This window comes from Corvus brachyrhynchos, unplaced genomic scaffold (genome assembly GCF_000691975.1).
Source record: "Corvus brachyrhynchos isolate BGI_N302 unplaced genomic scaffold, ASM69197v1 scaffold56, whole genome shotgun sequence".
NCBI classification, from domain to species: domain Eukaryota; kingdom Metazoa; phylum Chordata; class Aves; order Passeriformes; family Corvidae; genus Corvus; species Corvus brachyrhynchos.
In genome coordinates, this window is record NW_008238664.1 from 9,104,029 (window position 1) to 9,127,675 (window position 23,647).

The 23,647-nt window shown below is 37.4% G+C and overlaps 1 protein-coding gene across 1 annotated transcript; it reads right to left on the minus strand.

Moving 5' to 3' along the window:
* Window positions 1-4,716: 4,716 nt before the first annotated feature.
* Window positions 4,717-22,748, minus strand: TMPO (thymopoietin). The gene is made up of 9 exons (XM_017737931.1): window positions 22,725-22,748; window positions 18,128-18,254; window positions 16,342-16,497; window positions 14,731-14,831; window positions 10,054-10,173; window positions 9,842-9,937; window positions 9,205-9,315; window positions 7,916-8,007; window positions 4,717-6,603 (listed from the first exon to the last, which is right to left on the minus strand). The coding sequence occupies exons 2-9, from the start codon at window positions 18,189-18,191 to the stop codon at window positions 6,312-6,314; spliced, it is 1,032 nt and encodes a 343-aa protein (XP_017593420.1). The 5' UTR covers window positions 18,192-18,254; window positions 22,725-22,748; the 3' UTR covers window positions 4,717-6,311.
* Between the last annotated feature and the right edge of the window lie 899 nt (window positions 22,749-23,647).

The following is a 23,647-nucleotide window of genomic DNA, read 5'->3' on the forward strand; positions in this document are numbered from 1 at the left end:
CCGCGTCCAGCCCTAACACCCGCGCCTCAACTCCCGCTCCTTCCTTATCGCCGCCCGGCTCGCGGAGCTTGCCAGCTGCGCCACGTGCTCCCGCAGCCTTGCCCCGGGCAATGTCAAACCAGAGACACGCCCGAATGCGAGTTCCCTGTGCTGGCCTTGACCCGTGCTCTATAGCGTTTCCACCGAATCATAGAAGCATCGGGTGCGGAAGAGATGTTTAAGATCCAGTCCAACCCCTCGCATCGCACCCATTTTTTAAGATCAGTTTAAAGAAGTCCACAGTATTACCCCACGTTCCGAGTCTGGTAATCACATCTAGTACTACTTTCTAATCACTGTCTGGTAAAGACGCAGGATGCAACTCCCTCAGCAGAAAGCTCACCCTCTCACCAGGGTTTGGCTGCAGCACTCTGTAAAGTCAGCACGGTCAAATCTACCACCAAGCACTGTCTGCAGACTCCCTGGCTGAATTCCACCCCAAGCACGGTCAAATCTACCACCAGGCACTGTCTGCAGACTCCCTGGCTGAATTCCACCTTTGGAGGGTAAGGTTGCAAGGCATCGTGATGTGGCCTATGTTACAACGGCTGCAGCTGCTCACAGAATTGTTTCTTACTGGTTTGTTAAAAGCAGAACGTTACATAACACAGGAGCCATGCTTGGCCTAACCTACCTTAAACTATGCCTTTTCCAACACAAGGTGGTTTCACTCATTTTAGTGACTCACATAGTACAAGACTAGTCCAGACAAGTTAGCTCTCCAATAACCGAAGAGCAAAAACTCCGCTTTTTCATAGTTTTGATCATATTCCTTCCATTATAGTGCTCTGCACAAACACACAGAAGCCAGCAAAGCAAGAGACATGCACTGAACATCCCAGCTCTTTCTTCTGGGCAAATGACAGTACCCCAGCAGCACCGCACTGAAGAAACACCCCACTGTTGTCAGCTCAGCAGCTTCTATCGAACTTCCAAGGAAGGCCCTTAGGCCTTGGCTCTACTCGCTCTATTTCTCCAGGGAGACTGTCCTACAAAGACAAAAGTGCCCAAGAGCACTGTCACAGAAATCAAGGCTGGTTAAGTGCCTCTTGAATAAACTAGACTCCAGCTGCTCAGTAGGAAAAGGTCAAATGAAACTTTCACTCTTCAAATACTTTTGTTTAGCAACCAGCTGAGAGCCCAAAGTGCTGTTTAATTCATTGCCACTGACAGCAGTGAAAACCAACCAGAATTGTTTATTTTGTCATTACCAGTTCTGCTCTATTCACTTGCATCTAAACAATTGTTGGTAGCAATGTTTTGTTTAAAAGCCAAACACTGATACTTATTTTCAATTAGATAGTAACCTCTAAACATGATTGAGATTTGGGCTCTTATCTTGCAGTTGCATATAAAGGATTGCAATTCTTGCAGGCTTTTCCAATTTTTAACACAGAGAAAACCTCTGTTCCTTCCAGTTATAAAGGGTGAACAGATGACTATTTATTGATAGACATCTAATGGCAATTTATGTGCACAACTATACAGATGCTTATGAGTTAGTCTGTGGAACTTTTCTAGAACAAACTGGGTTTTATTTTAACTGGCAATCGACTTCTAACAGCTGTACTATTAACAAGAACTATTAAAAAGCAGTCGAAGATAGCCCCATGAAAATACAGGGATAATATATGTTCCTGTTGAATACATATAATTTTACAAGAAAGTATCTACAACTTTTCCCAGATGTGAGGGAATAAAATAGCAATAGCCTGTAATTCAAACCATCTAGATTAATCTGATTTCTGAGAGACATTGCAGGTAGTAATGGGTGAAGACTTGAAAGATGTTACCTTCTAGTATCAACCTGTCCAGTTCACAGTAAAAAGAGCTACTGTAAATTAAATCCATCTTTTTAATCTTCAAGTTTTATGAGGTTAGGAAAATTTTGGTTTGGCAATTCCAAAGTGTTCTTAATTTCATCTATCCTTCTGTTGTAACACCCACCACACACCCATTCCATTTCTCACCCCTATTTCACCTCAAGCTGCATACAATCAAGAAAATGCAGGCTAGTTCCTGTCTTACAATAACTTTTCACAGTTCTAACATTTTGGTGAAGCCTGCAAGCAAAATCAAAGCTCTTGTTTTCAAAAATATACAATGAGATAGTGAAACAACCATCCACACCTTTGATAACCAGGTTAGCAGAGCAGCATCTGCTTGGGTTGTAAACGTGTATTTTATATACGCTTTCCTTGTTTCAACACCAGAACTACTAGACCATGATTCTAGAGTCAGTAATGCATGAGGTTTTACAGCCCAAGTAATGCTGTTTTACAGCCCAAGTACAGCCCAAATGCTGCCTTAACTTGCAGCATTTCCTTCACAGGGATCCAAGCTTCCAAGGTTGAACAACAGCAGTCACATGTTCTCAACACACAAAGCAGTGAAACCTCTATTCTTATTAATTGCTGCCATGGCTGTCCTCATCTAATAATATTTCTTTAACTTTTTCTTCTCCTTGAACATCACATGTTTTATCTCTATCAAACATCACAATTTTTTTTCCTAAAGAACAAAAAAATAAGAGTGTAGTTACCATGTCTTAACCACAGACTACCGTGCTAACAAAGAACTTCAAAGTGAGGCGGAACAGAAAACTTGTGGGATTTTGTTCTGTATCGGCGAATCCTTAGTACTTACAGGTGTCTGTGCCACCTCAGGACTGCTTTACACATTCAACTAGCTTGGAGACCCTGAGCTATCTGAACACATGCAGGTACATATCCATTGTAGTAACTTGCTGTTGCACTGGTGCAAAGGAGCCTGGTATACATCCTCAGGAAAAAGAAAAGCAAGTCAAAGGACAGTTTTAGACAAAGATTACTAGACTTGCCAAACACACAATAAAAGCCATATTAAGAGACAATAAAGGGTAGGATGAAACATCTACCTTTGCAAATACAAGATTTAAAATTATACATCACAACCTGCCCGTGTCTATTCCACCCAATATGTTACTTAAGCCACATCAAAGCAAGCCAAATATACCCACACACAAGACATGCCACACAATTTTACCAGCTTCATTTGCAATTATACAAATTCTACTGCTGAATAGTTTTCTTTTGGAGCTCTATTATTTAAAGGTATTCTTTTTGTACTCAGCTTTTCTGCTTAGATTCTCCACAAACTAGTTAACATATTTTTAAAAGGTGTCTTGTCCACAAAACTAGCTGAGAAGGTAATTAGCAGGAATTTTTATACCATGAAGAGTTTTGCAAGTTGTGCCACAGGAAACAAAACAAAACACAAAGACCAAGCCTAGGAGGAATCTGAAATCATTCTGTAGGGCAGTGTCGAGCATGCTGTTAGCAAGTAAACTTGGAGAATGAGTTCCTTCACACAGTTTCCTATGCAAATACAAATCAAGGTCTTAAAACACACAGAGAATTTTAATTTAAGATCCTTCTTGAAAATTTCTTGTCTTAGATGCTACTGAAGCTCTCACACTCTCACCATGGATCAGATGCTGCAAGATTAATCAGGAATGCAAGTGAAATCCTCTAGTGATCCACAGCCTGAGTGATACCAGGCTCCTGAGACTGGATGCATGTTGAAATATTAGCACAAAATTTAAGGGAGAAATACAAGCTGTGTTGGCTCCAATTCAGACAGGAAATCAAGACAGCACAGCATGAGAACAAAACCCACCAAGCCCAAAATAACACTGTCATGCCCATTAACTTTCAAAGACCTGTCCCAGGCTTGTTGTAGCCATTGCTCTAAAAGGGACTTAAACAGAACTTACTACATTAGAACTCCACTCATTTTTGCAACTGGATTTTGGATACTAGTCCATAAAATTGCTCTATTTTGCCATTAGTTAAGTTTAAGCTGCCAAAAGACAAGATGAGCTAATGGAACAAAAGTGAAGCTATGTGAAAGGGAGGAAAAAAAAGGACTATCAGCTTCCATTGCTTCAGCACATTGCTACAAAGACTACAGTGTAATTGTATACTTCAGCATAACTTATACAGCAGTTTAGAAGCCTTTCTAGTCAGCTAATAGCACTACTACACGTGTTACTCTTAGAATACCGTAAAAAATTCATCTTTGGGGCCAGGAGAAAGATCCTAGTCTCAGGGCTACCTCACACCATTAAATGTCTCAAATATAAAAAAGCCTATTCCCTTCTTGAAGATGCATTGCCTTCCAACAACAACTGAACTAGAGGTGGGTTCCTTTGAGGACTTACCTAGAAAACTCTTTACCATCTGTGAAGTAACACTGAAGTTGAGAGCATTCTCCACAACAGTGCAAAAACGAAAGAATGATGACATTTAATTGCAACGAAATTCAGTTTGCAGTTGGTTGTGGCTTTGATGATGCTAACAGTATCCCTGAAGGAGATCAATTGAAAATATTTCATGTAACTAGGAAAGAAAGATATCTTTTACATTAGAACACACAGCAAATGGGTGTGAGAAATAATTTAAAGTGAAAAGGAAGTTCCTTAAGCATTGAAAAACAAATGAAAACTATCTTCTCCCCCCATCCAAATTAAAGGCCTAAGAGAGGCTAAAGGATTATAGCACAAAACTCTGATAATGCAAATATGATAAATATTCCTCCCACCAAGTGACATGGACTGAGTTTATTATCAGATTTTTAACTCTTCTTTTTCAATATGGAAGACTGCAGCAGCACAAAATGACACCACTGATACATCACTTGTCTTGCTTTTGCTGCCTTTCAGCAACTCATTTATTTTGATAAGGAAAATCCACACACATTAAAATCATTTTTATTTTTCTCCATTTTTGACACCAAAAGTGAATGTCTTATGTTACAATTCTCTATAGGATGGACACAAGTTTAGCTATTTGGATTACTCAAAAAAGCAGTTTAGAAGGAAAAAAAACATTAAACAGGAAAAAAACCCCAAAACTATTGCTTTGCTACAAATTACCATGTTTGTCCCAAAGTTCACAGAAAGTAAAGTTTCCCCATAGCTATAGTCTACACAATAATTGTACCTAGAGTAAAAAGATATTGACTATTAACTAATGTTCTCAGCTTTTTATAAGTAGCACTTAAAGAATAAGTAGTATGATTTATTGCAATTTTGTACCAAGCAATAAGACTGAACATCTGTATGCTGCAGATTTAAGCACACCAAAAATGTATACATTCACTTTAAAAAAATTGTTGCTTATCACTCTTCATTGGTAGTAGTGAAGTCAGCTGCCTGCTCAACCAAGTTACACAATAGAGAGTGTTTCAGCATGCTTCCACTGAGAAGAATAGTCAATGGCATGAAAGTAGTAAATCTCACCTTAAAAGATGAAACTGTAGCAGAATATGCAGCAATGCCCTCTTCATACAAGAATAAAACTTCATATGGAATTTTCACACTTTGAGAATACTTCTCTACATGACTATTTAAAGATAATCACATAAAGCTGTGTTGGAAAGACCTCGCTTTTTTAGAAAAGAAAAAAGACCACTGCTAAGGTTGGAATTTAGACTGCTTCAGATAACAATCTTGACCCAAAAAAGTATTTTAGTAGCAAATTATTATGATGTAGTTTTTATTTCCCACACATATTACTAATAAATAAGTTCCTCTAAGACATCTCTTGCCAATTAGATTTGTATTCAGCTCCTACAACACTGTAAGCACTAAAATGAAGGGATACATTTAAATGAAGTTACATTTAAACAGTTACTAATATGATACTAAGACTTTTACAGAAATGCAAACAGGTTTACAGTTACATTTACTAAAAAGTTACAGTAATCTACAGAAAAGGTTGCTGTTGTACTCTATCTACATCCTAAGAGATCAAATTCACTTATATCATTACCAAAAAAATGCATAGAGAAATGCATTTCCCTTTATCCCGTGTTAAAACCCTTCTCCACTATAATCTAGAGACAGAAGTACAACTTCTTTTCTGTACAAAGGAAAAGCTTTAAAAACACAGCTTCACATTTTACTACATTTTTGCCCTTCTCAGCTTCCAAGTTCTTGCAAAAACAAATATACATTTTCTCAAAAGTGAATTTAAAGGATGTCCACATTAAAAAAATAAAGCCTACAAAAAGTTCAAAGATTTAAAAAATGTTACTCCTATGGCAGTGATCTCCTACTAGTCCAAAGTCCAGAAAGTTACCGATGTCCATTTAATATTTCTTCATTTATCCAATTTATCAGGTTCCAATCACATTATTTGTAAGAAGTCCTTGAGCCGATGAGAGGGCAGAAGAGTTCTCTACAATTAAAAAACAGGAGATCAAATTGGGTGTGCCTTTCAGAAAGATATTCATTTGGCACCGCTCTGAGTGACAATATTCATGTATTTAGAGAAAGGATTTCCTTGATTAGTTTCCATTGACTGATAAACCAAAAACATGAAGACTGAAACAACAACAAAGAGAAGAACTTTTATCCACAGGGGAACGGAGCGGTCTTTTTTTATTGGTGGTTTCTCCGACTTGGTGTCAGCCGAAGTACCGTATTTTTGCGCATACTTAGAGTAACTTTCCTCCATTACGAAGTCACTGTGCTCTAGAGGCCGGCTTGCAGCTCCTTTGATTGGTCTACGGCAGCTAGCACTGTTAATTAAAAAAAAGAAAATTGAAATACTGCATTATTTAAAAGAGCAATCTAAAGTACATAGGGAGGTTTTGCTATAATTAAAGAACTAAGAATTTTTTCTGGTGAATACAATACCTGAAATACTATTTTATCATTATCTGTCAAGCGTCAAGACACATTAAAGTTAATAATTCAGTGTTCAAGCAAACAGTCTTTTAAAAAAAATCTCAAATGCTACTTCACCCTATCCACATAAAAAGGATCATAACTGGCAGTCAAACTGTAGAAAGCATCTCCCTCTATTTGCTTTTTTAATGATCACTTAAGCAGCCCCACTGGGATTTCTAAACATAAGATTATCTCTGGCCAATAAAATAGCTACTGATGGCCAAGGCAATACACAGACCCAGAAGACAAAGCAGTAAGGATTTAAAAATCCCCATGTACTCTGCCAAGTTCTTATATACAAGGAGTACACATATATGATTTTTATTTAAAAGAAAAAAAAAAAAAAGTGGTATGGATTTAACTAGACCTCAAAACAAGAGAGCAAACTTGAGTGGTTAGCAGGTACACTACAGTAGTACTAACTGGTACTGGTATATTCACCTTACAATTAAGACTTTATGCAACTGCAGTTTAAATTGAAGCTATAATTAACATGTTGGAAACACAGGAGATGATTTCACATCTTAACATGGGGAAACTTTTTCTCAAATCCTCTAAACAGAGCAGTTTTTAAAATTGCCTAATTAACTAGAAGGTTGTTTCGATTTTTAAATATGAAGATGCAAAAAAAAGAAAAAAACCAAAACCCAAACAAAAAAAAAACCCCAAACCCGCAAGTAATAGCCTTTCCTAGATGCCATCCTTATTCATGCTAAGAGTAATCAACATGACTGCCACTTAAATGAAGAAATAGGGTATGTGAAAGTTCCTTCTTTGCAAAAGAAAACTCAAATATATGCTGCAAGATCTTTCCTTAATTTAAAAGCAGGTCTAAGCAGGTGCATCTAGCCAAAAACTTAAATACTGCAAATTATTACTACAGAAAAGCCCTTTCCATTTAAATTCCACATCCAGAAATTCCAGTAATAATTCCTACTATAGTACTACCTTGTTCTCATTCCTCCAATTTAAATAAAGAGGGGGCTGTTTTGCTAACAAAACTACGTACATAGAATGGAAGAATTGGTGGCTGTCACAAATGTCATTGAGCCAGAGTGCAAAAACTGTTTCTCAGAAATCTATCAATATAATCAAAAAGTATTTCTCAGCTTAAGTTTACAAGAACTGAAGAAAAAAAAAACCCATAAACCTTAGAAATACCTAATTCCTGTAGGTGTTGATACTTCATAAGGGAACATTTCTTTAAGAATATCCCTTTCTACTCTTCTTTCTTCTGTAGTTCTCTCCAGCACCTAGGAAACAAAAAACAGTTAGAGGCCAAACAGACAGCAAAACAAAAAGCTTCAGCATAGCTATCTCAAGAGACCACAACCATGTGCAATTTGTAAGAATGAATGAGTCACCCAGTGACATTCAAAAAGTCTACTTCTTGAGTTTTAGAAGTTTGTTTAACCTTAATTATTGGCATCCAGCCAGTCACTTTTAGTGTCTCAAAGCATCCAGCGATCTCCTCAGTTTCCTTTAAGATAAAGAATACATTGTATAAATCCTATACACCTGCCAGCCGATGATGTAGATGATCAAAAAAACTTAACCATCACCTCTATCATGGCTGTGTTGAGCAGGTCACAGGACTGGTTGTGGCCAACATAATTTAAAAAGCAGTGATGTGGGCAATCTGTCTCTTCTTGCTGTAATAAACAGTGCCACAGTACAGTAAAATACTGACTAAAAAAAACCATCAGCAGTTTGGAATAGATCATCAAGTTTACCCACAACCTTCTACTTGACAACTAAGTCTACATTGCAGTCATATTGTAAATGAAGTGTTAATAGCAGCTTTCTCTACGGCTACATGAACAGACAAACGATATCTTGCAATGTAAAATTCCACAACATCACAGTATTACATTAATACAATTACATATACTTGCAGGTGCTTTAGACAGTTCTCCAAGAGACATAACTTTTGACAGCTTGAATAGGTTAACAGTAAAAGAATTATTTTCTTTCTTGATAACTGACAGGAATCTACAGATGCTTTTTTAATTCAGGCATTTGGTCTATAGTAATCCTACTACTTGATTTCCTAAATTAAAGCACATTACGTTTTTTCAGAATAGGCTGTTTTACAAGCTCAAAGGGAGACAACCCAAGTCTACCCTATTTTGAGCTATTCAAAGAATTTAAAAGAAAAAAATCTACACTCTGTTCAGAAAAATAGCAGCACAAGGAGAAATAACATATCAAAACATATTTGTCTTAGGAAAAAAGAAAAAAGCAGATTTTCACACACACAAATCTGAAAGGGGAAGATAAAAATAAGTTTAAATTCTCTTATGTCACGTGACAACACTAGTTTATTTTGACTGGTGTCACCTGGGCAATGACATCCTCCACCCCCTCTGTACTAAGAAATAAGCACATGCACACGAGAATTTTGTTCACAAGAGAGTAAGCAAGAGCAATCTAAGTTTTAATTTATTTACTTCAGCTGCCATCAGTGGTTTCTTTGGTGTTCTTCTGGGCATGTCTGAGAGTTCACTGACTGACAGTGTAGGAGCTGCATGCTTGAAATTTCCAGGCACCCTATTGCCAACCTGCCGAGATTCAAAATTGTTCAAACTCAGAAACAGCCAAAATACAAAATGAAAAGGGGCAAGGTGGCAGAACCAAACAACAAAACCTTTATGTGCATTGAATATATGCATGTTAGAAGTTAACTCAAGAAGGTTATGTGACACATACTCCAAGGTCAGCACAGGAAACACACTGGTTATCATTTCAAGTAGTTTCCTTTAAGCCATTTAGAAACAAAAGCTATTTAGTTCACTAGAAAAGCCAAACTTAAAAGCAAATATTCTGCATGTACTTAAGTTAAGAAAGTAACTAAGCTTTTAAAGTGATTCTTTTCAGCCCTCCCCCCCCCAAAAGACACCTAGGTGTCAACCTAGTCCCATCTCAAAGTGAACATTACATACTAAAACAGATACTGAGTATGTGGTTTCAAAGACTACTGAATAGTCTTGCTTTCTTTAAAACAGTCTTCTATTTGTCCAAAACAGAATGATTCTGTCAGTGAAGATATGTTACAGAAGAATACCACAATTGATTAAACATATTTACTAGGGTCTTGTTGCTTGCAGCCAATATAGTTTCATTTATGGAAGTATTTTCTGATATTACAGCATCATCTATAGGCAACTGTGCTGTAGCTTCCACCTGTTTGTTTAAAACAAACAAAAGACAACAATTGAATAGAAGAGCCACTGGGACCCCAAGAGTGAGAGAAAAAAAAAAAAAAAAAAAGCTTGTCTATTATAAAAGCCTCTCATCACCCTTTTTCTTGGTGTTCGTCTTGACACTCTTGTAGTCTCCCTAGAAAATGCCTGCAGAGGTCCACTTTTTGAAGATCCACTTGTCCAGACAGTCTCAGTAACTTCATCTTGAGAATAGGTCTATTCAAGCATCAAACACATGATCATATACATGAAAACCAGCTCCAAACATCAGATGCTCACAACCAAAGGCCAAAATAGCATGCATACTCCAAAAGCAACATGTCTACAATCAAAAAAATGTGGATCCTAATACATTCATTAATGAATAGCTAGCTAGATTAGTAGCTTTGACCATAATACTTACATTTGAGCACACTGTTGTTCAAATACACAACTGAATAGATAATGCCCAACAGTAAAAACTGCTAATTTGCTCACTGCCCTTGAATGAGCTAACACTAGGAGAAGTTACATCGAGTCATGGACAGCAGACATGAAGCTTTCAGGACCATTATATTTCCTGTCTACACACACGCACAAAAATCAATCTATGAGCATAAGCAGAAAGCATCACCTTCTCTACACAGATGGGGTTCTATTCTCTCAAGCAGAGTTGGGAACTGCTTATGCACAGCCTACATTTCAACAGGAACTAATCTTCAGCCACAGGGTCAGGAGGAGACACTTCATGATCTTAAAAGGTTCCACATACAGGGATGAAATTAACAATTTTCATGTAACAGCAGGTTTAAACAATCGAGCCTGACACAGATCTCTCACAATCTAACAGCATGAAGCACCAAACTTTTATAGGCGTTAACAAATGCAGATCATTCCCTATGCTTTACTGCACATTTCACGCTCAAAGCAAATATCCCCCTCAAAACTAATTCCAGGATGGAAAGGGAGATGCGGATCTGCTCCTTCTAGATAACAAGATTTTCTTTTTTATTAGGCTAAGTTTAAAAATAAATATTATTACTTTGTTAATACTTTTATCTTTGCACATTAACACCTCATACAGTGATGCATTACCAAGTTTTTGGAAGTTACACACATTGCTCGATAAAGTCATACACTGCGACTGTCAGTTACAGGTTCAATAGTGGAAATTACTTCACTAGAACAGTATTAGCCCCAAAACAATGTGTTAAGAGAAAAGGCTGAAATGTATTTATTAATTGAGAGGGTACAGTGGAACTAGAAGCTGAGCAGCTTTATGGTTCTATGATAAATTCTATATTACAGCTACTACATACCCAGCAGAGGGAGCACAAGTGCTTCACGTCATTCCAAAGTCACTGAAGTACTTTATAAAACAAATGCACAGACCTCAGGTCCAAACAGATACAGATTTTTTTGTTCAGAATTGTAGATCTCAGCCTAATTCTCCAAAATTCTTTACAATTTAAACAGACTTTTGATGAAACATCTTCTAACCCCGCCCTAAATATTTACCAGACACTGCATTCTCTTTTCTTCCTGCAACCCCTACAATCACAGCTCCCCGCCTCAACCCCATATACTTTTTATTTGAGAGGTGTTCTTTAGAAGCTTAGAGGAAAAAATACTAATTTCAGAGTGTTTTCTACTCAAACACAGTCCACTCAGGAAAGCAGGAAGGCACTCATACTAGCAATGAAGAGCTCCCCATCCCAGACTATTTGACTAGGAATTACTTATCTTCTAATGAAAAGTTAGAAGTACTTCACTTACAACTGCCTCTCTTCTTCAGGCACTTCAATCATATGTTTTAAGTACCAAGTTTCAATTTTTTTCTTGCATGAAAAGTCTAAGAAAAATCAGAATCTACTGCATAAAACCCATCCAGACTTCAGTAGAACACAGTCAACGGACAAAATAAAAAAAATAAAAATTGTTGTCTATAGTTATAGTTATCCTCGCTGTCAACAGATCAGGCCTCTAACCCTATCAAAACGTAACACTCGTGTTAGGTACACCAGCACCCTGTACCTAACCAGAGAAACAACACCACTGTGGTACACAAGCAGTTTTCTGCATGTGCTTTTAACTGTCAAATAACTCATGAGGAGTGGAGCTATAGATTATGACTTTACCTCACCTATCACCTACCAAGTTACTATACAGGTAGTCAAAAAAGATACAGGGAGGAGTAGGGGAACACAGCATATGCAGAAGATCACTGTACAAAGTCTCAGGAGAGAGAGTAGTTAGTTCTACATTGCTCCTTAACATTTACATTGTTTAGCCTGCCTCTTTTTGTCCAGTGCCATTTACTATGAGGTATCAGGCTCAGTTTTGAACTCCAACTCTAGATTCACCTACTGGATTAGAAGGAGGTATTTAAATTAGGGTTTTCTGCCAACTTTTCACTATGAAGAGGTAATTAAACACAAACAGCTGAGCTCAAGTTCATCCAGCCCTCCACTGCTAACTCACTGGTAAGACCCATACACCTGCTCAACCTCCCCACCCAATTTCTTTTGCAACAGTCTGCTTTAATAAATATCTATTTGCACTCTCAAGAGAACAGCTACATCCAGCCATGCCAAATGACAGACAATCTTGTCAGCTATGTATGTCTGGTCTAAAACAAGTGCTGCACAGGACCTAGAAGCAACTAGCAAGTCTGCTCATACCACACTGCCCATCAGCTCAGCCTCACCCATTCTTCATAATCCTTGAGCCAATGCCACACAGTACACAACAGTTGAAATAGTTCTGCAGAATAAGCATAGTTCCTTGACACATTAGCTGAAAACCTACAATCCGATTCCAAAGGAAGAAAGGGAGGAAAGAAAAAAAAAAAAAAATCTTCTCTGCCTTCTGGTTTTCTTCTCAGCAAAATACATGACTACACACTTTCTAGCCAAAAGCACTAAGTTGTTCTTGGCTTCAAGCAAAAAAAAAAACAACAAAACAAAAACCAAACAGAAGTCCAAAGGTTAAAGGTTTAACAAACTAAGGGGAATTTCTGAAGAATTTGGCAATTTTGAAATTAGGTAATTCTTTTGATATTCCTTTGATTAACTCCTGGTAATTAAAATATGCAAGTTGCAAAATATTGCATCTATACTGCACATGCAAGATTGCAAGATAAAACAGTAATGACCTGATACTAATATAGCAAAACTGGATGACAAAAATATTGAGTAAACAAACATCACTTAAAATGCCACAAAAATACCTCACTAAATCTCTTCTTTTATTCTGTAAGTGGGCTCCTGAAGACTATAAATGATGTTTGCTGACAGCAGAATGAAATATCTCTATTGCACTGAAGCTGTCAGGGATTTCTGGCAGAGTAACAATCTTGAAAAAAGTAATTCTTAAAATACAAGAACATAAAAGAGTCAGATGCTCATTATAAAGACCATCACAAGCAGAAGCTGCCTGAACAAATTAAAGAATATTTGGTGTGTTGAACTGTGTGTGTGCGTTTCAATTTTCTGAAGTAAAATCTGTTCAGCTCATACCCTAAAACTCCAACTTAAAATATGCAGAATTAGTTATGGATCTTCCTAACTGTGTTGTATTACTTCAGGTCATATAGCAGCAATTTACCTGCTTTAAGAGACATCCATAGCTAAAGCATGTTTATACATTAACACACTCACTAAATAGCAGCATCAGGCATTTAACAAAGTGTTGAGAAAAGTCACTGCCATCTGCTAAAATACACCAAGCAATTAACAAGTCAGATTCTGAGTCAATGAATGCTTCTATACAAGTCCTTTACTGTAGCATAACTCCACTTCTTACTGGTCAGATGAACACTGTAGACTCTAAGTGTCCTAAGCTGGAGAACAGACTATTTAGTGACACTCTCACATCACAAGGACAGATCAGCCATCAACTACCAAACCCTGTATTCAGCAGTTTGAAAATCAGAGGTGCTTCTGTAAAATCCCTCCTGCATCAAGACAGCAGAGCTAGTATTTTTAAGTAAAGGACAGGTAGTACATACAGGGAGATCTAAATTTGTTATTTATTCTTTTTCTTCATAGGAGAAGCTTTTCAACTCTAGTAGTGCTGCTACAAACATAGCTGAAGAAAAAATATTATATAAAAAGATATTATATATATTATATAAAAAATATTTTATATATATTATACATGTGTACACACATACGCACACCTATATATAGGCATATACCCAAAAATATTACTGCACATATTTCATGAAAATGAGTCATTAAACAGACATATTTAAAATGCAGATAGAATATAGATATAGATAGAATATAGAATATAGAAGCATACTTGTATCTATATATACCAAACCTGATATATATATGTATTTAAAAACACTTCTTAAAAAAACCCAAAAAAACTCACACACCCCTTTTTCCAGTTTTTTTTTTTAAGAAGCCACTACTTTTATTAAATCAAGTTGATTACAAACATCCAACAGAAAGCCATCAGCCCATGTGACTTAAAAATCTGTCAGGTTTCCTAAACGAAACATGTTAAGATTGCCTACTATTCTTCTCTAGGAGGTGCTACAGCAGCTGGCAAGTCAGACAAACAGATTTTAGCAGACCATAACTTTGAAAATTATCAGACAGGCTAAAAACAGCCACTATAGTTAATTCACAAGATCTTCATGCTGTAATAGAACAGGCTTTCTAAAAACTTTTAAAAAACGGCATAGCTCACTTAGTCAAATGTGATGTTAAAAGTAGTGAGGTGTTTAGTGAGCACATCACCTGCAGTTAGTAGCTGTTCCACATGCCACTAAAATAAACATACCTGGTTGTGTTCAACGACTCTTTTTTGTTTGAGTGCTACTGGTGTCTTCGTCCTGGCTTTCAGAGGTTCTCTCTTCTCAAGCCTCAGCTCAGTCTTGGGATCTGCAACCAGTTTTAATATAACTAGTTTCTATAATACTACTGGTTGTTGTACCAATTGAAACCAAATGTATTTTAATAAAAATTCATTTTAAGAGGCAACAAAACTCATAAGAGTTACCATTTCCTTAAAAAGCTGTGAAACAGTTATTTCTCTATTGAATGTACAAGAACAAAGACTTTTGAAGAATAACCTTAAAATTATTTTAAAACACTGACCCATGTATTTTGTGCTAAAAATCCTACATTTCAGATAAGCCTTGACCAATTCAGCAGTTCCATTTAGAAACTGGTATCAAATTGCAATTCCTTTAACTGAAGTACTATTCTACTATTGATTGTAGTAAAGGTATTGAAGCTTGTCAATGTTGTTTGAAGTTGTTAGCTTAGTTTCCTTTAAAATATGTCCTTTTACATAAAACCCCATTTTTGATGCAGTAGAAAGGAAAGCGGTTAGCAGTCATCTCATCAATAAGAGGATGTATTATTTCCACTGCTTTTCTAAAACTCTAATAGCATTACACCAACATATTTAAGATTTATTTATAAAAAATATTTTTTGGCAGGGGAGAAGGGAAATTTTGGGTTTGAGTTTTTTCCCCAGTGCGTGAACAGTTCAGTAATTATATGAAGCATATGTAATTTTAAGAAGTTAGCTGTCAGTTGTGACTGGGCTCTTGGCTGTCCCAAAACCTAATAAATCAATCTCTAACATCCTTTCCCTCTCAAAAGTGCAAGAGATAAAAACTGAAAAACAAGCCCAAATACGCAAGGGACATCAACTACTAGTTGTATTTCAACCCTGTCTGCCCTATGCCCATGGAAATTCATGTAAAAACAACAACAAAAAAACCACTACCAAAACAAACCACACTAAATAAGCATCTTCTAACATTCCATTCAAGTAATTCTTTAAAACCTGTGCTGTTTTTATTTTTTGTAAACTGGGTGTGTTTTAGATTCCGCTTCCCCCACCACTACACTTCCTTGATACACACCTGGTATTAAAACCACAAAAAACACACCCAGGACCAACCAATCAAGCCACCCCCAACTAAGTCCATAAGGAACACAGCATAAAAAGGGTTGGATCATAAGTCCTAGACATTAAACAAAAAAGTACAAAAGTTTAATAAGCAAACATTCATTCACTATCCAATAGTAAATAACTACTGTGAGCACCATAAGACAAATTGGACTGGTACTTAAGTATGAAGTGAGAAGAACATTGAAACACCCAATATGCAGTTCTCCTGTCTATTGGATTTACAGGCTCCTGTCTAGGGAGAATGGATGAAAGGGACCAGTTCAGCAGCAAAAGGTTTCCTTTCCCAGAACAGGCACCTGGATCACTGTGCTAGTATGCATGATCAAGTACATGACTCACAGGGCCCCACAGCAGTATCTTACAGCCTCACCCAACAGCAAGACCACACTCTCTTTAGGTTTTGACTGCAAGTAATATTGATGTATAATTTGAATGGTTCCCACGCAAGTTCCACTCAAGTCTTACCTTCTTCATTATCACTGTATTGGTCGGAATCATTGTTCCCATTCTGTCTGGTGTTCTCAGTAGTTGAAATCGCTGGGAGAGGCACAGGTGCCTTCAGCTCAGGACCTTGTTCCATCAGTTTCAAAAGCTTTTTCTCATAAAGTTTCCTAGTAGTAGCTATAACAAGGAAGGATACATGCTAAAGATACAGTTTCAATCTTTCCTGACTTGACTGATAGAACTTGGCTGTTCCATATTCTCTGGGAATTTCTGAACATAATGTTTTATTTTTAATCAGTTTGTATGGCCCACAGTGTCTATATATATATACACACACACCCTCTCTAGGTACACAACCCTGCCTCTAAGGCTTCTAACTTTTCAGTTCAAGAGAACTCTTAGATAAATTTAGACCTCTTCATAGGCTGAAAGTTACAAAAAGGAAATCTAGCAAAAGGGAATTTACCTGCTTCTTAGATGTTTTGTTTCATATGTTGCAATATACAAGTTGTTATGCCCTCACAAAAAAATTAGTGAGTTTGATATTGCAATAGTTTCCACGCAGATTGCACTATTATTCTAATTCCCCTACACTGGAATTAATGCCCCTGCCTTTGCCTTGTTGGCAAATTCAGTCCAATGAGCATCAGAGGTGGTGCAAGCAAGCAGCAATAACAGAACTTTCTGCTTGCTGCCATCTAGCCATGGGGTTGGCTTGCTTGATCCAAGAGGACAGTTGTTTAAAAGGTATCAAGTCTAGCACATACTTCCATATCTGGACTTTGCTGGCAAAATATTCTGTAGAGGTGGCTAGTGCCTGACCTGTTAGCTGCAGAAAGAAAATTCTAACCTTTGAAGTTTTCTGATAAGAGGAAACCACCATTAAAAAGAAATGGCAGCCTCTCAAGAAACAGTGCAAACCCTTTAAGAATTAATGGCTTTAAATTAGACCAAATCTGAATGTCTTTCCAGTGGACTACATAGGTTCTTGAGTTTTTCATATTTGAGTACTATCCAAAAGGTACAGGATGAATAGCAAGGCATGCAGAATCAGCTAACTGAAAATATTACAAATAAGACTTTGAATACACACAGGACTGCAGGCTCAGTCCCTGACATTTCCATCCACCTAGAATTTCAAGAACATTCCACAGAAGGCTCTGCATAATACAGTCAACATCTTTTTCTGAAGAGTTGTGAAATCAAATTCCCTTGCCATTAGGCTACTGCACAATCTGAAAGGAGAGGCACTTTGATCCCACATCACAGATGAGTGCCCAAGGCAGGAGATTAGGCTGGGGTCAGGACTACTCCTGCCATAGGCCAGCATACAGGACAGAATGCTAGGCTAGAAAAAAAACATTAGCAAAGGAAAACATTACTGCACAATGCAGTGCGTAGGAAATGCTCTAGGGAAAGGGAAGTTCCCTGTTCTCATTCTGCTCTCAATACTATTAGGTTATTATGTAAGATGTATTTCCTATTTAAGTGGGCCCAGGTCTAAGCCTCTGTATCAGAAGACCTAATTATCCCAGCACCGAACTTTAACTAATAGTTACACAGCTCAGAACAGAAGTTGGAACATCTCCAGCTGGCCTAGAACATGAGAAGCAAGCTGCAGACTTGCCCACCTGCAATGCTTCAAGTCTTTGCAATGTAAACATTTCAGTGAAAATATCCTATGTGGGAAGTAGGATTGCAACAGTACTGGTATTAAAAAGTACCTGTATCAGGGGAACTTAGAGAACTCACAAGTGAGGTTTAGTGAGAAAAAACAGATTAATATCTGCTAGTTCAGTTGACCTACCTACAATTGGGCCAGGATTTACTCCATACTTCATAAGTTGCTCTTGAAGGTCTTCATTACTCATCTCTGTTATATCTAGGTCATCCTTCTCCTCTGGTCTGGGTTTGTCAGTTTTCTTTGTAGCTTTCTGAGAGTAGGAGGGAGAAATGAGAGACAGGGTGTTTCCAGTTAATACTGAACACATCTTTTTCTTCTAAGGGAATAGGAAGACATAAGAGTACTAAACATAAAAACCCAGAAAAAATTAATTCTATTCTCCCCCATGATCACTACTAAAGCTTACGTGAAACAGTAAAGACATTTACACCTGCTAAGCAAATACACACAGGTTTTCTACTTAGGAAGGAAATACCCATTACAAGCCTCCTCCAGAGTTAAATAAAAAAATCACTCATTATTCTGGTCTTGTGTTTTAATTTGAAATTCAAGTATACAGTGGGAAGGGATTGCTTTCCTGGGACTGGAGAAGTAAGCTTCTAGCTGTTTCACCATCACTACACAAAACTACAAATATTTATGTTACATTGGCATTTCTTTGCATTATTTTTTCTACCTGGTAGGTCAACATTTCTTCCTCTAATGATAAGGAAGAAGCTCTTTAGTATCTACATACTTTCAACCAAGTTTGCAAAATCCCTATTCCTACTTGTCCTGGCATTCTCTGGCATGAGATTACATGATGTTACAAAGTGAGTGCAAGAAAGGCAAAAATCAGAAAACTCTCAAATTTTCAAAATCCTGCTTGTTTGCTTAGGCCTCTGCTACTTGTAGCTCTAATAAATTCTAAACCCAACTCTGGCAACACTACTTGAACAGTTTGCAGTGTATCATCACCACATACAGATGGCTATCAAAATAATCTGCTGAGATGCTACTCCTAAATTAGCAGTTTCTGCTTGATCCAAACAGAGCGATCATAACATTCCTCCAACTTGGGAAGCCTCTGTTACTGTAATAGGCATTGTGAAAGGGAAGAGGTAAAACAGAAAAAAAGCATGCTTAGGATTTGCACGCTCTTTACTAAGAAAGACCTTGATACTGCTTTGAAATAAGTCATATTTGTATCTCAAAGTTGTATGATACAAGCAGAAACTATTTCTACACTTATCATTTTTCTCAACTCAGTTGTCCAGAGGGCCTACCTGGTTTGTTTGGTACTAACAAAAGACTAAAATTCCAAATACAAATATGCTATAAACACTCAGTAATAATTAACAGGTCTTTTTCCTTGTTGCATTTTATAAGATAGCAACAAAACACTTTAAGATGATTGACATGAGTCAACAGTATCTATCTAGCTATTAATGCCAGTTCAATATTTGTTTGCATGCAAGCTTGGTCTTGCCTCAAATATCTTGGTATTTTAAAGGTAAGCAGGGACTGTATGAGGATTTCTCAAATATATCTGACTCCAGATTTTCCTCTATCTTCTGGATTGCAAATATTTTCCAGCATAATGAACTTAAAATCAGTGGCTGAAAAGAAACAATCTCCAAGAGATCATGGTATTTCTTTATTCTAAGAAATAGACTCCAAATAATCTGAAGAAAGTATAGGGTCATTAAAGTGGCAGATTTGACCAAAGACAGATTTACAACTCACTTTATCAGTCATTCAATTCCTAATTAGTTTTTGAAGTAATTGAGCCTCCTTACATAGTACACAAGAAATAATCAACCTGCAGATGCACAAGACTTTTATCCACTTTTGAACATGTTGGTCATAACATATGTCAAGGTAAATATCACATTAACTTCAATTTCATGTTAAACGCATTTTTTCTGGACTACTGAACTGTCCAAACAGAAAAAACGCTGGGTTTTCTTGTTGAGATCTGTTTAGACTAATAACAGCTTTGGTGCTCGCTCATCACCAAGCAGATTAACTGAGATGGTATTCTATATTTCAGAAGAAAACGACCATGGTGCAGGAAGTTGACATTCCAATGACACTTCAGAGAAACTGGAAACCTAATTTAATGTACCTCTACCTTTGTTCACTTAGAGACTACAGAAGATACTATAACAATATACACCAGAAGAACTACTCAGCATTCTACAGGATGTTTTACAGAAATCTTACCTATCAGAAATCTAATTGCAACTAATGAGTACTAGGGTACTTTAACACAAACTCACATATCTCATGGTTTCTTTGTAGTTTTTTTCCTTCAAAATACCATTTCACTTTCCCCTGCACTACTGTAACAAACAGAGAGCATCAGAATAGTCAGTTTCAGCAAAGAAAAAGGGTACGGAGGCGATGAAAAAAGTTGTAAGTAATCTGTGTTCTTCAATAATTGGGTCAGAGTTGATTTTATGTTCTGCAAGGTCACAATTTTTACTTTTGAACACCTATTCTCCTTAGAGCAGGAGCAAATTACTTCCCTTGTACAAGTAGAAAGCTGCCATTTAACCATTCACTGGACCACAAGATGAGTCCCTAGAAGCAAAAGGCAGGATAGAAGAATTTCTCATACCTTGGCTGTGGTATGACAGCATTAACTTCAGCAACAGCACTAGCTTTACTCACCACTACTATTATAGTATAATGCACCACTACACTTCCTGTGCATCATGACAACTTATCCACTGGAGTACACCATGAGACAGATCAAAAAACTAGCTTAAAAGTTTATCACTGTGAATTAAAAACAAACACAAAAAACCACACCCACATTTTCCTGGTCTATGACCACTAGCAAAATTTGTCTTACTGTGGTGCAGAGATGAAACGCCTAAAATGAAATTGTGGAAATATCCAGGATTTACCAAAGTAAGGTGGTACAGCTGACCACCTTGCCCATAATGTAAATATTTTGCAATAATACACCCAAATCTATGTAAATATTTTTGCATATATACCCAAACCAATAAATCCTTATCTGAAGATCTTCTAATCCCATCCAGAGCTAGCATCATAAAAAAAAATATTTCTAGTCATTTCTATTTTCTAGAAAACAAAAGATGGAAGAGTATCTGCACACTTCACTTGAGAGAGATTTGTTCACATCAGAGACAGCAATTTGGTAGTGGTATCTGTCAGTCTCAGTTTCCTATTACCCAGGAACTAACTCTTCAAACAACTACTGTGAATTATAAGCATGAGGCTGCCACACAGCATTCTCAGTGCTAGGGCCACATAAAAACAAGAGCATAAGAGAAGCTCATCTCCTCCAAGTATCATCTCTTGACTGCACAAAGCTTTCACATTCTTTTGCTAGCAAGAAGAGCAGAAAATGCAAGCAACCAGGATTCAAACTTGGAAGATACCTATCCCTTACCTCACCAAAAACTGAATAGAAATGAACAGCCAGAGATCAGCTTAATCAGGCAAACTTCATGAGCACCTGTACTAGTCCTAGCACTGTTCCAAAGATGAGCATAAGAGACATGTTAAGAGCCATTAAATAATAAAAACAACTATGAGACATCAGCAGAAAACTATTTTCAAATCCCAAATTAAATAGCATCTAGATCAAGATACACAATGATTTTAATCCCCAACAGGGATTAAACTAGAAGTAGTGAGGGTAGGGGCTCATTTATGATTTCTCTGACTGAGGTTAAGATAGGCTAAAGAAAGCCCAAATCATACCAATAGAATGCTGTTTAATTCTCCAGTTTGCAGAGCTCCCTCTAGTAAAAAATAACTATTTCTCTTAGGAGAGATGAAGATAAGGAACTGGATATAGAAAGTGTTAATAATAGATAGGTCTTTATTCCACTTGTACTTTTTATTCTACCATACACAAACATTTCCTGCAGAAGAACTTCCTTTTTTAAAAATCAAGTCCTACTGAACTTTTTAACCTCAAAAGCCTGGAAACAATATTTACCAAAAGCTACAGGACAGACAAAATAAACAATGGAAAGGAAATTATGCAGCAGCAACTCAAAGATACTGATACACACAACTTAAAGAATTCACTACCTTCTAACCATAGTTAGTAAGTGCCAGGCTTAGAATTTCCAAGCCTATGTACAGTAACAGTCGTAAATTATACTACTATGGACTATTCAACCCTTCCACCCCCTTCTCCTCCCAGACACTAATTTCCATGTTACTTGGTAAAGGAAATGTACCCACTCAAAGTCTGAAGGTGCAGAACAGCACGGCAGGACTTCTCACTGTAGTGGGAACTAGCTTGGTCAACTCATCCCTACTGCCCACAGCTTTCTCTCAGCCAGCAGATGAGCACCTTTTAGAAGGCCACTGAGGTTTTGAACTGTGCTCTGGGTCACATTTGTGCAGCACATCATAATTAAGACATACAGCCACATAGGAAACACCAAATAGAGTCCCTTCCTTCACTGGGCACAGTGCTTTACAGTGTCTCACCTTTCCAAGCATGCAGTTCCACTTTCCACACACTTAATCTTCATAAACTACCAGTTTTACTATTACCTTCTCTTTTCCAATAGGGAAGGGGTTGAAGCTGTTGCTACCTCAGCTACAGATATCACAACCACATCATTCTGACCATGAAGAGCTGAAGCTGGCTCTTTATTTACTTGACTACTTGATTAGAACAAAAAAACCCCAACAAACCAAACAAACACCCCCCCCCCCCCCCAATCAAACCAAACATCTTTACCTGATAGGTCTCTTCTATGACCTTTCAAACAGGCCCTTCAGGTCCAGATGTTCTCATCATACCTTCATTAACAGAAGGAGACATTTGACTGATCTTTTTAAAATTGTCACTTTAAAGGTGAAAAATATCACTCAATATATATTTTAGAAGTGATCCTTCCAGGACATGTAATACACCAATAAGCTCAGTCATAGTAATCTACACATTCTAAGTTCTGAACAGTTCCCATTTGACAACAGCATCAAGACAATATTTTCGGTATGTGCTTTAAATAATGGTCCTAAAGAGGCAAAAGTGTCATTTCAAAGTTACTTTTCCTGTGAGCCCTCTGTCCTGATATTCAGTCCATAACTAACCAGGACGAGGGGCATTCAGATGCAGATGGCTCCCCCTGCAGCAAAACGGTGTCTTGCATACCCAGTCACAGTCCTCTCATACCACTATGTTAAACAGGCTTAGGGGGGAAAAAAAAGTTGCTCAAAAACATTAGTAGAGCTGGAGAAGCTGGCTCCTCCAGACAATATTATCAGACTGAGGCACAAGCAGGCATGATTTTAAAGGCTTTTCCTCTCCCGATAGGAATATATAGCCAAAGTCAGCTGTATACTCTTGGGCTGGATAGAGCTAAACCAGAAGAGTGATGGATTCCAAACACATCATTTGCAACAGAATTCAAACTATGGGACTTTGTCTCCGCACAGCTTTTATCAATATTAACTTCTAAGTGCATTATCAAATGCCCAGAACTTAGAAAAAAGAACACTTAAATGACAGTGTAGACAGTTCAAATTACTAATGACTGCAGCCATGCCAAAACACTAACGCCAGTATTAAGAGACGTGGTTTAGCTTTCAGTGACTGCAGCACGGCTATTCAGATCACTCCTCTGCACTTGTTGCTGACAGCCGTTCTAAGACACGCGA